Source organism: Bufo bufo, chromosome 3 (genome assembly GCF_905171765.1).
Source record: "Bufo bufo chromosome 3, aBufBuf1.1, whole genome shotgun sequence".
Classification (NCBI taxonomy): Eukaryota; Metazoa; Chordata; class Amphibia; order Anura; family Bufonidae; genus Bufo; species Bufo bufo.
Genome location: NC_053391.1, coordinates 108,325,566 through 108,341,474, shown reverse-complemented (window position 1 = coordinate 108,341,474; position 15,909 = coordinate 108,325,566). Strand labels below are relative to the sequence as shown.

Genomic DNA, 15,909 nt, shown 5'->3' with positions numbered 1-15,909 from the left:
TAATTTTAACTTGACACCAGACACCACTTCAGAGCTTAAAGGGTTTCTACCACCACATTTTGACCTAATTAGCTGTCAGACACTAGCGATCTGCTAGTGTCTGCTGTACCTAACCATACTATTGTAATTCCTTTCTCTGCAGCGGTTACCCTAAAAAACATAGTTTTATTTGTATGCAAATGAGCCTCTAGGTGCTATGGGGGCGTCTTTTCTGCACCTAGAGGCTTTGTCCACTCACCATTTCTGCCGCCCAGCGCGCTCCAGCCCGCCCCTCTCCTCTAGATTGATAGCCTACTCGCGCCTGCGCCGTGTGCTTCTGTATTCGGCGCAGGCGCAGTGACTGTCTCCCTGCACTGGCATCTTCACTGCGCCTGCGCCGAATACGGCGCAGGGAGCAGTCCAACAATCGGCGCAGGCGCAGTGAAGATGCCGGTGCAGGGAGACAGTCACTGCGCCTACGCCGAATACAGAAGCACACGGCGCAGGCGCGAGTAGGCTCTCAATCTAGAGGAGAGGGGCGGGCTGGAGCGCGCTGGGCGGCAGAAATGGTGAGTGGACGGAGCCTCTAGGTGCAGAAAAGACGCCCCCATAGCACCTAGAGGCTCATTTGCATCCCAATAAAACTATGTTTTTTAGGGTAACCGCTGCAGAGAAAGGAATTACAATAGCATGGTTAGGTAGAGCAGACACTAGCAGATCGCTAGCGTCTGACAGCTAATTAGGTCAAAATGTGGTGGTAGAAACCCTTTAAGTTTCTCCCAGAAGGCCCTAAACTGACTTGTTTCTTATGTTTTGCAGGTTGCACTTTCTGAAGCATAACCATCCCTCCTTTACCATCCGTAGATACAACTGGAGTCATTGCCTGTTGACGCCACCAGGAGAACGTGTCCTGAGTCCTTCTAGTAGGGGGAGGGAGGAACACATAATATTGCAATGTTGGTTTCTTCCAACCAAAGACATTTCAAGTGCCTGTAATTGATTTGTACATATTTATAAATGGGTACATTTGAGGAAGCTTGGTGCAAATGTTCTGCCTTGCAGGAACTTTCCTTTTGCCCTGTGTACCTGTGGACTTGCTGTCGTTTCCTTGTGTAGATATGTTTAGTGGATGTTTCTAGTCACAGTGCGAGTTGCCTGATTGGTGGGTATGTCTAATGAATGAGATCCTGATCTCAAGCAAAACTGCACTTTTTGTTTTCAAAATCTGGGGGAAAAAATCATTTGTTTGAAAGGAAGAAATATGGCTGCTGCATGGAGATGGCCTGTGTACTGGTAGATCTATATTAAAAGCATCCATTCTTCATGACATGTCTGTTTTTTCGATTTTCTATATCCTTGGAGTAACATTTTCTCCCTGTGCACTGCTGATTTGGGAGGGAGACATCTCTGTCTAATTATCATGCTAAATATCCTGAAATGTCGAGACCTTGAGATTTTGTGTTCAAGTAGGGGAATTAGCAAGATGCTGAGTGAGCAGACATTGTGAAGTGAAAATAAAGCTAATCTGCTCTGATAGCGCTGTCCGAACTTTTATTGTCAGTAGCTGGGCTACCACGCACACGACCGTATCCATTTTAAAGTCTGCAACCCACAGATCTGCAAATTATGGATACCTTCTCTATGCAATCAGCATTTTTCTCAGTCGTATTAATAGAAATGGCTGTTCTTGTCTGCAAGGGCATGTTCTATAATTTCCAGGACGGACATATGGATGCTAAACCAAAAAGATGAATGGGTCTGTGTGCGATCCACAAAAAGTGCAGATCCAAAATACGGTTGTGTGCATGAGGCCTTACTCTTAGGCTTTGTATGGTGTTGTTTTGCATCCATATGTCCAATGAATTGCATCTCTGTGGGATCCCCTAAAAAAAAAGAGACTGGCATCCAATTTGAGGTCTCTATGAAAGTAATCTCCCATGTAGAACGCAGTAGAAGATTCATATTTTTCTTTATTTTAAGCTGTGTTGGGTTTAACAATAGACCAGTTGCCGTACCATAGTTCTTCAAGATAGGGGTGGGCTATATGCGATATAAATTTGTGCCACGATATGGATTTTGTGCATATCGCCTATATCGCCGGACCGCGATATGACCACGGAGCTACCCGGAAGTGATGTAGCTGCACCGGAAGTCACGTGGACGCGTTGGAATCAGCTGGAGGAGGGGGTGTGCGCGCTGCGCAAGCGCATTCGGCTAAGGTATAGTAATCTGGCAGAACACCCCCTCCTCCAGCGAATTCCAACGCGTCCACGTGACTTCCGGTGCAGCTACATCACTTCAGGGTATAGACTTTTGTCCGGTATAGAAAAGTGGCAAAACATCGGCCATATCCGGCCCCTATGACTGCACGCTGCGATCCGCCGCAATTAACCCCTCAGTTGAGGGGTTAATCGCGCAGATCACAGAGGTCGGGTGCCGGAAATGTTCTTCAGTCTCTGCATTGGTGGCAGTGGGCAGTTCCAATCGGAGTCCCAGCAGTGTAATGCTGGGGCTCCAATCTGTTACCATGGCAGCCAGGAGTAACGCTACTGAAGTCCTGGCTACCATGGTATGTTAGTGAGCAGCATTATACTCACGTGAGCCGTGGCCGCCGGTCGCTCCTCCTTCTGTCTGTGCGGCGCATTGCTAATGCTTATAGCATTAGCAATGCGCCGCACAGACCTATGAGAAGGAGGAGCGCCCGGCGGCCACGGCGCACGTGAGTATAATGCTGCTCACTAACATACTATGGTAGCCAGGACTTCAGTAGCGTGACTCCTGGCTGCCATGGTAACCGATCGGAGCCCCAGCATTACACTGCTGGGACTCCGATCGGAACTGCCCACTGCCACCAATGATGGGGGGGGGGGAGGGGGACCCTGTGGCCACTGCCACCAATGATTAATACTGGGGAGGGGGGGGTGAGTGGGTTTCAGTTACCAGAGGGGGCTGATAAGAGGGAGAGGCTGGGGTGGCACATGAGAGGCTGGGGGGGACACATGAGTGGCTGGGGGGCGGATCAGAGGCTTGCTGCCATGGTCAGCTCCCTGCTGTTGTGTGCACAAAGCACAGGGCAGCAGGGAGAGTGTAAAGTCCTATTCACCCTAATAGAGCTCTATTAGGGTGAATATGACAAGGGTTCTAGCCCTTAAGGAGGCTAATAGTTATTAAATAAAAAGTAAAAAAAAAAAAAAAGTTTAAACACCCCCCCCCCCCCAAATATAGAAAACAATATATCACGATATATATCGCACATGCTTAAAATTATATCGCAATATAGATTTTTGGCCATATCGCCCACCCCTACTTCAAGCATACCTTCACTTTGACAAAGCTTGATCAGTGGGGTCTGGGTGCTGAGTCCTTCACCAGTCACTGAAAGAAAATGCCAGAAGTTCTCAGCTGAGTGCAATGTCCCTTCCGCAATGTTAGGCTCTCCTCAGTGAGGTGAGGTTAGTGGTGTGTAGTATCATTGAAAGTATATGAGTCTGTACACGTTCAGCTCATGTCTTTGAGCAGAGCCAATGAAAGCCTAATGGGCACAATTCTTAGATGAGTGCCTCTTCCCCCTTCTTTTATGAGGTATAGACATCTGAAACTTCAGGTATGCTTTCTGGTTCTTCATCTTCCACTACAAGGAAGGATCGTCTGGTCCCTTATCTTTCACTACACCACAATCTTACTGTCAAGTTATCTTTTGGTAGGTGATATGATGTTTATTTTTCTTGGATGCATCTCATGTAGTTTATGGGTCTTCAAGAGAGCAAGCATGATACTAACCATCAGCTCTTAAGAATAGACCTGCCACCATAGACCATTTACTGTATATGTTTCACACCATTTGCTTTTTATTCTTTTAGGTTACTTTTCCATAAATCATTCACAAATGCTTCAGTTTATTTAGGGTTTCATATTTTTGTCCCTCTTATTTTCTTTGGATGCAGATAGCCAGGAGCCATGTGGCCTTCTGGTTGTTTATAAGGAATGATCTTTGGTTTTCTGAATAAAGCTATCCCTGGTACTGTGACTGTTGCATTTCAGTTCATATGTATTGGCTAATAAAGAAATTCGATCACAATGCATTAAAGCAATGGAACAAAATATTTTCTTGAGTAATAGTTATTACATATTTGTCATCTGTGCTACTTTATCTATTGCCTTCCTCTGCAGATAGTTCGGTGTAAATTTCTTTAGAAAACTTCTAGAAAAACTTTTCATCTTAAAGTCAGCGGACTTAATTCTACTGTTTAATAACCTGCTTGACTATCCATATTGCTTAGAAATACACTGTGAGCAACCTATGTGTGCTCTAGACTCTTTTGAACATGTCTTGTTTGAAGGAGGCTTAGAGTGTTATATCATTTATAAGGTTTAAAAAAGACAAGTCCATCAAATCCAGCAAGTCGTACTGTGTTGATCCAGAGTAAGAGGGAAGGAATTCCTTTCAATTTCAAATCTGGCAATCCGAATAAATCCCTGGATCGAGGTCCCGTGTTCTGTAATCTAGTACATATAGCTTGTGATATTATATGTTTCAAGAAAAGCATCCAGGCCACTCTATAGGTATTTGAATGAGTTCTCTGAGATTGAGTATTTAATTCCTTTCTTATTATCGCTGACTCACCCCCTTTCCTATTATTGGCCTCCTCCTCACACATAATATTTATTTCCCATCACATTCTGGGATTTACACCTTTTCCTAATTAACTTTTCACAGCTTGGTCAGCAAACCTGCCAGCTAACAGTATATTTCTTAGTACTGCCCAGACTTGAGGGAGAAGGAACCTCTAGATATCTTGTTCTAAGAGAATAGCCGTCTAAATAAATAAAAATAATAAAATCGCATTTTGTTTCCTCCCCTACACATTAAACTTGCCCTATTGTCATTGTAAAATACTTGACGAATTACACATCAGTTATTTTATGGTTATCTTAAGTATTGAGTATTTACTGTATTTTTCACCCTATAAGACGCACCCCCCCCCCCTTCCCAAAGTGTGGGGGGAAACGTCACTTCATCTTATGGGGCAAATACTAAAGAGCCGCTTCCATTATTTAAGGGCTCATTAGTACCGGGAAGTGGTGAATGCAGCGCTCCCCGGGCTCTGTACTCACCACTTCCTGGTCCCCTACTGTCTGCTGCACGGCCAACAGCAGGAGGAAGAAGACAGACCGCTGGAGGTGAGGAGCGGCGGCGCCCGCAGCAGGAGAAGTAAGTGTATTTTTTTTTATTTTGTGATCTGAGGCTAGGGGCTGATCTCAGGTCTGATTGTTTTTTTTTCTTTATATTGGGGTCTGATTGGGGGTCATCCACATTGGCGTCTGAGCTGAGGTCTGATTAAGGGTCTTATTAACATTGGGGCTATGAGCTGAGGTCTGATTTACACTGGGGGGTCTGATTGCTAGTTTCATCTGAGGTCTAATAAAAAATATTTTTTTCTTACTGTCCTCTGCTAAAACCTCAGTGTGTCTTATAGGGTGAAAAATATGGTGTTTATGTAGGTTAAAACTTCATGTTTTACAGGATTTTGACCTTGCTATTAGCGATATTAGCCCAGCCTGCAAACAATAGGCCAGTTTTAATAATCCTGTTTAAAAACGCTGAATATGTGACACCTTTATAAGACCCACTATGATAAATGTGGTATATCATACAGCAGGACAAGTCACTTCACAGCACTGAGCTGCCTCATCCTACTCTCCTACTTGTCAGGAATTCTGATCCTGAATACATCCGATACGATCTTGAGCTTAATCTCTGTAGGAATGGAGTTCATGAGGAGACATGAAGTACAGAGAGGACAGACTGATAATTAAGGGGCTGTGGTAATGGAGACTGGACAAAAGTGCTGCTGCTCATCCCCACCTCCTCTCTCTACTTCGTGTCTCCTCATGACCTCCATTCCTACAGAGATTCAGCTGTATTCAGGATCATAATATACTGTATGATGAGCTGAGAGGAGGATGAGGCAGCTCTTTAGCTCTCTTAAAATAGGACCTCTACAGCATCCCACCACCCATAACAGTAACCTCCACAGTGGCTGACCCCATAACAGTGACCTCAACATGACCCTGCCCCCATCACAGTGACCTCCACAGCAGCCTGCCCCCTTAACTGTGACGTCCACAGGAGCCTTCCCCCCTTAAGGGCTCTTTCACACGAGCGGATCCCGTGCGTGGAATCTGCTGCGTGAAAGAGTGCCAAGCCCCGTTCCGGACAGCAGAGACATGGAGCATTAACATGATTAATAATGCTCTGTGACCCTTTTTACTACAAGATCACAGTGAGATAAAATTGTCACTGATTTTGTAGTAAAAAAAAGTCACAGAGAGGAAAAGAGCATTATCAATCATGTTAATGCTCCGTGTCTCTGCTGTCCGGAACGGGGCTTGGCACTCTTTCACGCAGCGGATTCAATGCACAGCATCCGCTCGTGTGAAAAAGCCCTAACTGTGACCTCCACAGGAGCCCGCCCCTTAACTGTGATCTCTACAGCGCCATGCCCCCAATGGGAATAAGCTCACCCAATATACAAGGTATAGAAAGCGGGCAGCAAAAAATAAAAATACTTTATTCACCCATATGGCAGGGCAATGTTTCGGCACCACACAAGAGCCTTTCTCAAGCAAAGAACTGGATATAAGTGAGCAATATATATACAAACAAATCCATGTGCAAATCCAATACTGCAATTTGTGTGCAATGATGCAAATCACATCAACACACAGTATAACAGTATACACTCAGCTTACTGTGATGTTTCACTGTCACAATGTATGTTTAATATATTTTCATGATTGTTGATGTGATTTGCATAATTGCACACAAATTGCAGTATTGGATTTGCACATGGATTTGTTTGTATATACAGTTGTGTTCAAAATAATAGCAGTGTGTTTAAAAAAGTGAATAAAGCTCAAAATCCTTCTAATAGCTTTTATTTCCATACACACACATGCTTTGGGAACACTACACATTCTATTCCAAATCAAAACATTAGAAAAATATATCACATTTGTGTTGTTCCTCTAAAAAAAATTGAAGAAAAGTAAATATATTCAAAAAAAATAGCAGTGTTTGTATTCTTCTTTACAAACTCAAGCATTCACTATATAAACTGAAAAATGTTTGAAGATTTTGCTTTCCTTTGAATCACTTCACTAATATTTAGTTGTATAACCGCTGTTTCTGAGAACTGCTGTACATCTGTGTTGCATGGAGTCAACCAACTTCTGGCCCCTGTGAACAGGTATTCCAGCCCAGGATGATTGGACTACATTCCACAGTTCTAATCTATTTCTTGGTTTTGCCTCAGAAACTGCATTTTTGATGGGGTCGTTGTCTTGTTGGAACACCCATTTCAAGGACATTTCCTCTTCAGCATAAGGCAGCATGACCTCTTCAAGTATTCTGATGCAGGGTTCCTCAACTCCAGTCCTCAGGGCCCACCTGCCGGTCATGTTTTCAGGATTTCCTTAGTATTGAGCAGGTGATATAATTAGTGTCAGTGCATCAGGACTTTCCACAGTTATTCATTCTGTGGGATATTCTCAAATCATGACTGGTAGGTGGGCCCTTAGGACTGGAGTTGAGGAACACTGTTCTGATGTATTCAAACTGATCCATGATCCCTGGTATGCGATAAAAAGGCCCAACACCTTAGTATGAGAAACATCCCCATATTATGATTCTTGCGCCACCATGTTTTACTGTCTTCACAGTGTACTGTGGCTTGAATTCAGTGTTTGGGGGTCGTCTGACAAACTGTCTCCGGTCACTAGACCCAAAAAGAACAATCTTACTTTCATCAGTCCACAAAATGTCTCTTTAGACCAGTCAATGTGCTCTTTGGCAAATTGTAACCTCTTCAGCACATGTCTTTTTTTCAACAGTGGGACTTTGCGGGGGCTTCTTTAAGATAGCTTGGCGTAATTAAACAAAGCCGTCTCATTCACTTCAATGGGACAGCACTGCACGTTCCTATCCATTCATTGAAGGGAATGGGACGGCTTGTAATTACACTTGCTCACCGCTGAGATGTTTCGACAACCAGCATAGCTTCGTTCGCAGTGTACTAGCCATGCTGGATTACTGCATTTTTAGCTCCCATTCACTTCAATAGGAAGTGAGCTTCAGTAACCCAGCATAGTCACTACACTTTAAACGGATGCTTCCTGTTGCATTTAAAGTGCTAGTTTCAGCACCAGAGGCTACAGGGAACAGCTAATCGGTGGGGGTACGGGTTGTTGGACCCTCACAAATTGGATAAAAGTAACATTCTGAGGATAAGTTATCAATATCAGGAACTTTGAAAACCCCTTTAATAATAGGTTTGTTATCCATATACTGATTGTGCCATTATAATATCCCGTAAGAATCCATCTGTGCAGGTCGTATAATAAAATAAACATAATTTTCAGGCACTGTGTGAATTTTGTCTTGGCAGTAAGATAGAAATTATAGAATGTGACCTCCAGTGGAACAGATTGAACGGTTTTGCTATTATTTCCTTAGTGACTCGTAAGTACAATAGTCTGGAAATTGTCACACATCTCTCATCTCACCTTATTTGATTGTACATTATTGTACTTTGCAGATACCAGAGAAAGAAAAATGTATCTTTTCATCCGTAAGACATTGGTACAAAAACAATAGTCTAGTACAGCTCACCCGTTACAGCGAAGTCGCCTGGAAAATGCGGAGCGTGCTTGCAGACAGGAGAAAGAGAGAGAAATTCTAGCAATCCTTTAAAACAAAACCATCTTTATAGAAGCATATAAAATCCAATCAGACATATGTAGTCAAAAACGTAGTTTCTGACGCGTTTCGGCCAGACTAACAGGCTTTAGTCGTAGCTTTCAGTGCTTTACAAACACAGTATTTAAAAAGGGAGACTGCACCAAGTAAGTAAACTATCAAATTAAACTATGAAACTGTGTATAAACAACGACGACATGTACATGATTATGAGAACTGTTAATATTGCGCGCTTATGTCCTGCTTTCTATTCATTCCGTGGGGGAGTGCGTGTATTTAAAGTGTAACTGCTGTTTTATTTTTTATACCCTAATGGTATAGTACACCCTGCAGAGCTGACAGGAAGAGAGATAGTAAAAAAAAAATATACAGAAATGTTACATTATCATCAATGTAGTGACCCACAATATAAAATTACGCCATTTTTACCACACAGTGAAACGCCGTAAAAAAAATTCACAAAATAATGTAAAAATTGCTGTTTTTTAATCTTTCTTCCTAAGAATAAAATAATAAAAGTTATTTAATACACTATATACCCCAAAATGGTTCCTAAAAAAACTTTGAATATTACTATTAAGAGGCTAAAACAAATGCTTACTGATTTCATGTAATTGCAGGTCTTGTCTCTGGTTAGCTGGATGTAAGAGGATACACACTGCTGTGGGGGAGGTTATCTGCATTCTGTTTGGTCTTGTCTGTCTCTGGTTAGCTGGATGTGAGAGGGTACATACTGCTCTGGGGTAGTGGGGGAGATTATCTGCATTCTGTTTGGTCTTGTCTGTCTCTGGTTAGCTGGATGTGAGATAATACACACTGCTCTGGGGTAGTGGGGGAGGTTATCTGCATTCTGTTTGGTCTTGTCTGTCTCTGGTTAGCTGGATGTGAGAGGGTACACACTGCTCTGGGGTAGTGGGGGAGGTTATCTGCATTCTGTTTGGTCTTGCTAGTTCATGTAAAGAGAGCAATGGGAAGTGGCAAACATCATCACAGGAAGTGCAGCAGAGGCCATCTTAGGAAGATGCTGAAATAGAGTCACAGAGAAGTAGGGTTGCTAAGGGCTCAATACAGACATCAGAAAGGTAAAATTAACTGAAAAATGCAGCTTCATGAATATCTTCCCTTCATCATCACATATGTTAGGAATTTCATTTTTGGTAGTGAAATGGCAGTTACACTTTAACATAAAAAAAAACACAAGGATTCCCTGTTGAATAGCTTGGGCTTAAAATCTCCTCCATGTACGGGTTGACTCTTTCAATCCCAGCACATATCTCCAGAGTGTTTTGTGGCAATACTGCAGAAATATTTTTCACAGTATGCCTTATGACGTCAAAGAGATGTCTTCTAATCCTGACTTTTAACGTCCCCGTAGTGCAGCCGACATACTGCAGTCGGCATTGTGTGGGGACGATCAAATATAACACATTAGATGTGCTGCAATTAATGTACTGCCGGATGGGAGAAGTTTTATTATTAGAGAAAGGAGTGAATTCCTTCAGAAGTAATATCACCTTACTGCAAGTACACTTTTTGTGACCACACCTTGTGTCTCTGCTGTAAAAGGGTTCAACCTATTTACAGCCTAGGGTCACATATGGTTAATTTATATATAAAATGCATTTGGAAAGTCTTTAAACCTGTTCACTTTTTTCACATTTTGTTAGGTTGCGGCCTTGTGCTAAAATTAAAAACAAAATTACGTTTTCTCTGCAATCAATACCCCATAATGAGAAAGGTAAAACAGAATTTTAGAAATGTTTGCTAATTTCTTAAAAAAGAAAAAAGAAAATTTCACATGAACATAAGTATTCAGACCCTTTGCTGACACTTTACCTTTATTTATCGGCGCCTCCCGTATCCCTTGATCAACTTTGAGATGTTTATACACCTTGATTGGAGTCCACCTGTGGTAGATTTAGTTGATTGGACATGATTTGATAATATACACCTCTGTCTATATAGGGTCTCACAGCTGATTACATATCAGAGCAAAAACCAAGCCATGAAGAGAAACGAACTGCCTGTAGAGCTCAGGGACAGGATTGTGTGGAGGCCAGCCTCCATTCTGACCGCATTCAAGACCACAGAACCTAAAGCTGCTGAGGAAGGTCCGTGTGGACTGAAACATTTGGTTTTACAACATGACAAGTGGTCATTTATTTATTTATTTTCTGTAACTGGATCATGAAGGAAGGTAGACGGAGCCTCTAGGTGCTAATGACGCCCCCATAGCACCTAGAGGCTCATTAGCATATAGATATAAGTTGTTATTTTAGCAAAACGGCTGCCCCAAAACCTATCATATTAGGATGGTTTGTTAGAGCAGACACTAGCGGATCGCTAGTGTCTGACACCTAAATATGTGATACGAGGTGATAGAAACCCTTTAAATACAAGACTATCCTGAGCGCCGCATATTTATACTACTTATCCTTGTTTCATGGACACTGTACAGTTCAAAATAAATTTTCGTTGCATCTCCTCTAATGGTCCGTGAAACACCTATGGAATCACGGATCCATAGACTATAATGTATGTGATGGATCGTGAATATGGACAAAATAGATCATGCTTCTCTGCTAAAACCACAGAACCACGGACTATGCTAAAATACGGATGTGTGACTACATACATTAAAATGAATGGGTACGTGTGCTGTCCGTAGAGAACACGTACAGCACTTGTTCGTGAATCACTGAGCTGTGAATGAGGCTTATGAGAGAGTTAGGGAGCAGAATCTCTGTCTCTGTGTGCAGTCTATAGGCTGACAATATGAGCAGCTAGTCTCCACCGATCAGCTCAGAGAAAACGACAAATTATACAGGGAGTGCAGAATTATTAGGCAAGTTGTATTTTTGAGGATTAATTTTATTATTGAACAACAACCATGTTCTCAATGAACCCAAAAAACTCATTAATATCAAAGCTGAATATTTTTGGAAGTAGTTTTTAGTTTGTTTTTAGTTTTAGCTATTTTAGGGGGATATCTGTGTGTGCAGGTGACGATTACTGTGCATAATTATTAGGCAACTTAACAAAAAACAAATATATACCCATTTCAATTATTTATTTTTACCAGTGAAACCAATATAAGATCTCAACATTCACAAATATACATTTCTGACATTCAAAAACAAAACAAAAACAAATCAGTGACCAATATAGCCACCTTTCTTTGCAAGGACACTCAAAAGCCTGCCATCCATGGATTCTGTCAGTGTTTTGATCTGTTCACCATCAACATTGCGTGCAACAGCAACCACAGCCTCCCAGACACTGTTCAGAGAGGTGTACTGTTTTCCCTCCTTGTAAATCTCACATTTGATGATGGACCACAGGTTCTCAATGGGGTTCAGATCAGGTGAACAAGGAGGCCATGTCATTAGATTTTCTTCTTTTATACCCTTTCTTGCCAGCCACGCTGTGGAGTACTTGGACGCGTGTGATGGAGCATTGTCCTGCATGAAAATCATGTTTTTCTTGAAGGATGCAGACTTCTTCCTGTACCACTGCTTGAAGAAGGTGTCTTCCAGAAACTGGCAGTAGGACTGGGAGTTGAGCTTGACTCCATCCTCAACCCGAAAAGGCCCCACAAGCTCATCTTTGATGATACCAGCCCAAACCAGTACTCCACCTCCACCTTGCTGGCGTCTGAGTCGGACTGGAGCTCTCTGCCCTTTACCAATCCAGCCACGGGCCCATCCATCTGGCCCATCAAGACTCACTCTCATTTCATCAGTCCATAAAACCTTAGAAAAATCAGTCTTGAGATATTTCTTGGCCCAGTCTTGATGTTTCAGCTTGTGTGTCTTGTTCAGTGGTGGTCGTCTTTCAGCCTTTCTTACCTTGGCCATGTCTCTGAGTATTGCACACCTTGCGCTTTTGGGCACTCCAGTGATGTTGCAGCTCTGAAATATGGCAAAACTGGTGGCAAGTGGCATCTTGGCAGCTGCACGCTTGACTTTTCTCAGTTCATGGGCAGTTATTTTGCGCCTTGATTTTTCCACACGCTTCTTGCGACCCTGTTGACTATTTTGAATGAAATGCTTGATAGTTCGATGATCACGCTTCAGAAGCTTTGCAATTTTAAGAGTGCTGCATCCCTCTGCAAGATATCTCACTATTTTTGACTTTTCTGAGCCTGTCAAGTCCTTCTTTTGACCCATTTTGCCAAAGGAAAGGAAGTTGCCTAATAATTATGCACACCTAATATAGGGTGTTGATGTCATTAGACCACACCCCTTCTCATTACAGAAATGCACATCACCTAATATGCTTAATTGGTAGTAGGCTTTCGAGCCTATACAGCTTGGAGTAAGACAACATGCATAAAGAGGATGATGTGGTCAAAATACTCATTTGCCTAATAATTCTGCACGCAGTGTAGATGCTGCCCTCAAAGGAGAAGACTACTAAAAATGGCCATATACAAGTAATATAATGGTCATATACAGGGAGTGCAGAATTATTAGGCAAGTTGTATTTTTGAGGATTAATTTTATTATTGAACAACAACCATGTTCTCAATGAACCCAAAAAACTCATTAATATCAAAGCTGAATATTTTTGGAAGTAGTTTTTAGTTTGTTTTTAGTTTTAGCTATTTTAGGGGGATATCTGTGTGTGCAGGTGACTTACTGTGCATAATTATTAGGCAGCTTAACAAAAAACAAATATATACCCATTTCAATTATTTATTTTTACCAGTGAAACCAATATAACATCTCAACATTCACAAATATACATTTCTGACATTCAAAAACAAAACAAAAACAAATCAGTGACCAATATAGCCACCTTTCTTTGCAAGGACACTCAAAAGCCTGCCATCCATGGATTCTGTCAGTGTTTTGATCTGTTCACCATCAACATTGCGTGCAGCAGCAACCACAGCCTCCCAGACACTGTTCAGAGAGGTGTACTGTTTTCCCTCCTTGTAAATCTCACATTTGATGATGGACCACAGGTTCTCAATGGGGTTCAGATCAGGTGAACAAGGAGGCCATGTCATTAGATTTTCTTCTTTTATACCCTTTCTTGCCAGCCACGCTGTGGAGTACTTGGACGCGTGTGATGGAGCATTGTCCTGCATGAAAATCATGTTTTTCTTGAAGGATGCAGACTTCTTCCTGTACCACTGCTTGAAGAAGGTGTCTTCCAGAAACTGGCAGTAGGACTGGGAGTTGAGCTTGACTCCATCCTCAACCCGAAAAGGCCCCACAAGCTCATCTTTGATGATACCAGCCCAAACCAGTACTCCACCTCCACCTTGCTGGCGTCTGAGTCGGACTGGAGCTCTCTGCCCTTTACCAATCCAGCCACGGGCCCATCCATCTGGCCCATCAAGACTCACTCTCATTTCATCAGTCCATAAAACCTTAGAAAAATCAGTCTTGAGATATTTCTTGGCCCAGTCTTGACGTTTCAGCTTGTGTGTCTTGTTCAGTGGTGGTCGTCTTTCAGCCTTTCTTACCTTGGCCATGTCTCTGAGTATTGCACACCTTGTGCTTTTGGGCACTCCAGTGATGTTACAGCTCTGAAATATGGCCAAACTGGTGGCAAGTGGCATCTTGGCAGCTGCACGCTTGACTTTTCTCAGTTCATGGGCAGTTATTTTGCGCCTTGGTTTTTCCACACGCTTCTTGCAACCCTGTTGACTATTTTGAATGAAACGCTTAATTGTTCGATGATCACGCTTCAGAAGCTTTGCAATTTTAAGAGTGCTGCATCCCTCTGCAAGATATCTCACTATTTTGGACTTTTCTGAGCCTGTCAAGTCCTTCTTTTGACCCATTTTGCCAAAGGAAAGGAAGTTGCCTAATAATTATGCACACCTAATATAGGGTGTTGATGTCATTAGACCACACCCCTTCTCATTACAGAGATGCACATCACCTAATATGCTTAATTGGTAGTAGGCTTTCGAGCCTATACAGCTTGGAATAAGACAATATGCATAAAGAGGATGATGTGGTCAAAATACTCATTTGCCTAATAATTCTGCACGCAGTGTATATGGATAGAGAGAAAGGGTGACATCAGCCCCATCTAGTGGTGGCTGAGAATATGGCCTCTTACTACCATGTGCATTGATATACAGTAAAGGCATATTTTACATAGAAATACATTATTTTTCACTTTGCAGTGTACCGCTACTCTTTAGAGGGATGCTGCTTCTTCAGGGTCCTGTATGGTACCACAGTATACCAGAAAAATATAATGAAGCCGTCCTCACCTGGTATCCAAAGGAGCAGATCATTCTGGCAAAGAACAGTAGAAAACATGTAATACTGCACTGTACTGTAGAGAGGCGCTACTAGACAGCCAATTAGTGCATGTAGTTTCAGGATATGATGGCTCGGGAAAGACCACTGTTGTGCATTTTCATAAGTGTACAATGTATCTGATGATACCATATTCAATATGGATGATCATTGCCTTTAACAACATGTGATCAGCATGAACCTGAAAAAAACCAAGATGGGTTCATAGCAAGTTCAATGTGTTAAAAGTGAATATATAGAGAAGACTATACTTTTATTATTGTTAAGAGACATGGATTTATCTACACAGGTTTCTCTAAACTTGTCTGTCTGAGGAACAATGGGTGTTTCATGGCTAAACCATGATCTGATAAGAGACGTCCATAAAACACATCTGGTGTGGAACAGATATCTATTCATATATTCGCATATAGATATATTCTTATGTGCATTTATTTAGCGTTTGAATTTATTAATGATTCATATATACTATGCAATATTGATGTATTATAACCAAATATTATTAATGTATCTTTATGTGTCTGTATCTCATTGAGAGGATATATTCTAGGGGATATAGAATTTTCTTAAATAGGGTTTATTTTAGAGGAGCTGATGTTATTTCAAACATCATTACTCAATAGCTGAAGACAGTTAAGGTACACAAACCAGAAAAACCATCCTGACTCCTATCTGCCCCATAAATTCAGGGATTAGGAAAACTTCTAATACCGCCAGTCAGTCTGAGCAAAGTGTCAGAAAGAACCCCTCCTAATTGATTTAAGGTGTGAAAGGGCAAAGTTTAAGTAGTAATAAAACAATCTGTATATATGTTAATTCTTAAAATATTCAAAATTGTTATATGATACAACAGTGCCATCAAGTGGTAGATGGGCAGAAGTTTCT

General features: G+C 41.9%; 1 protein-coding gene across 2 annotated transcripts in view; it reads left to right on the top strand.

Annotated features, from left to right (window-relative positions):
- Nucleotides 1–1,513, top strand: part of TMEM248 (transmembrane protein 248) — a 38,216-nt gene extending 36,703 nt beyond the window's left edge. For both annotated transcript variants that reach the window (XM_040423468.1, XM_040423467.1), the window contains one exon: nucleotides 799–1,513. In XM_040423468.1, the coding sequence (XP_040279402.1) occupies nucleotides 799–819 (21 nt within the window). In that variant the 3' untranslated portion in view covers nucleotides 820–1,513. The remainder of the gene's footprint in view (nucleotides 1–798) is intronic.
- The last annotated feature ends 14,396 nt before the right edge of the window (nucleotides 1,514–15,909 follow it).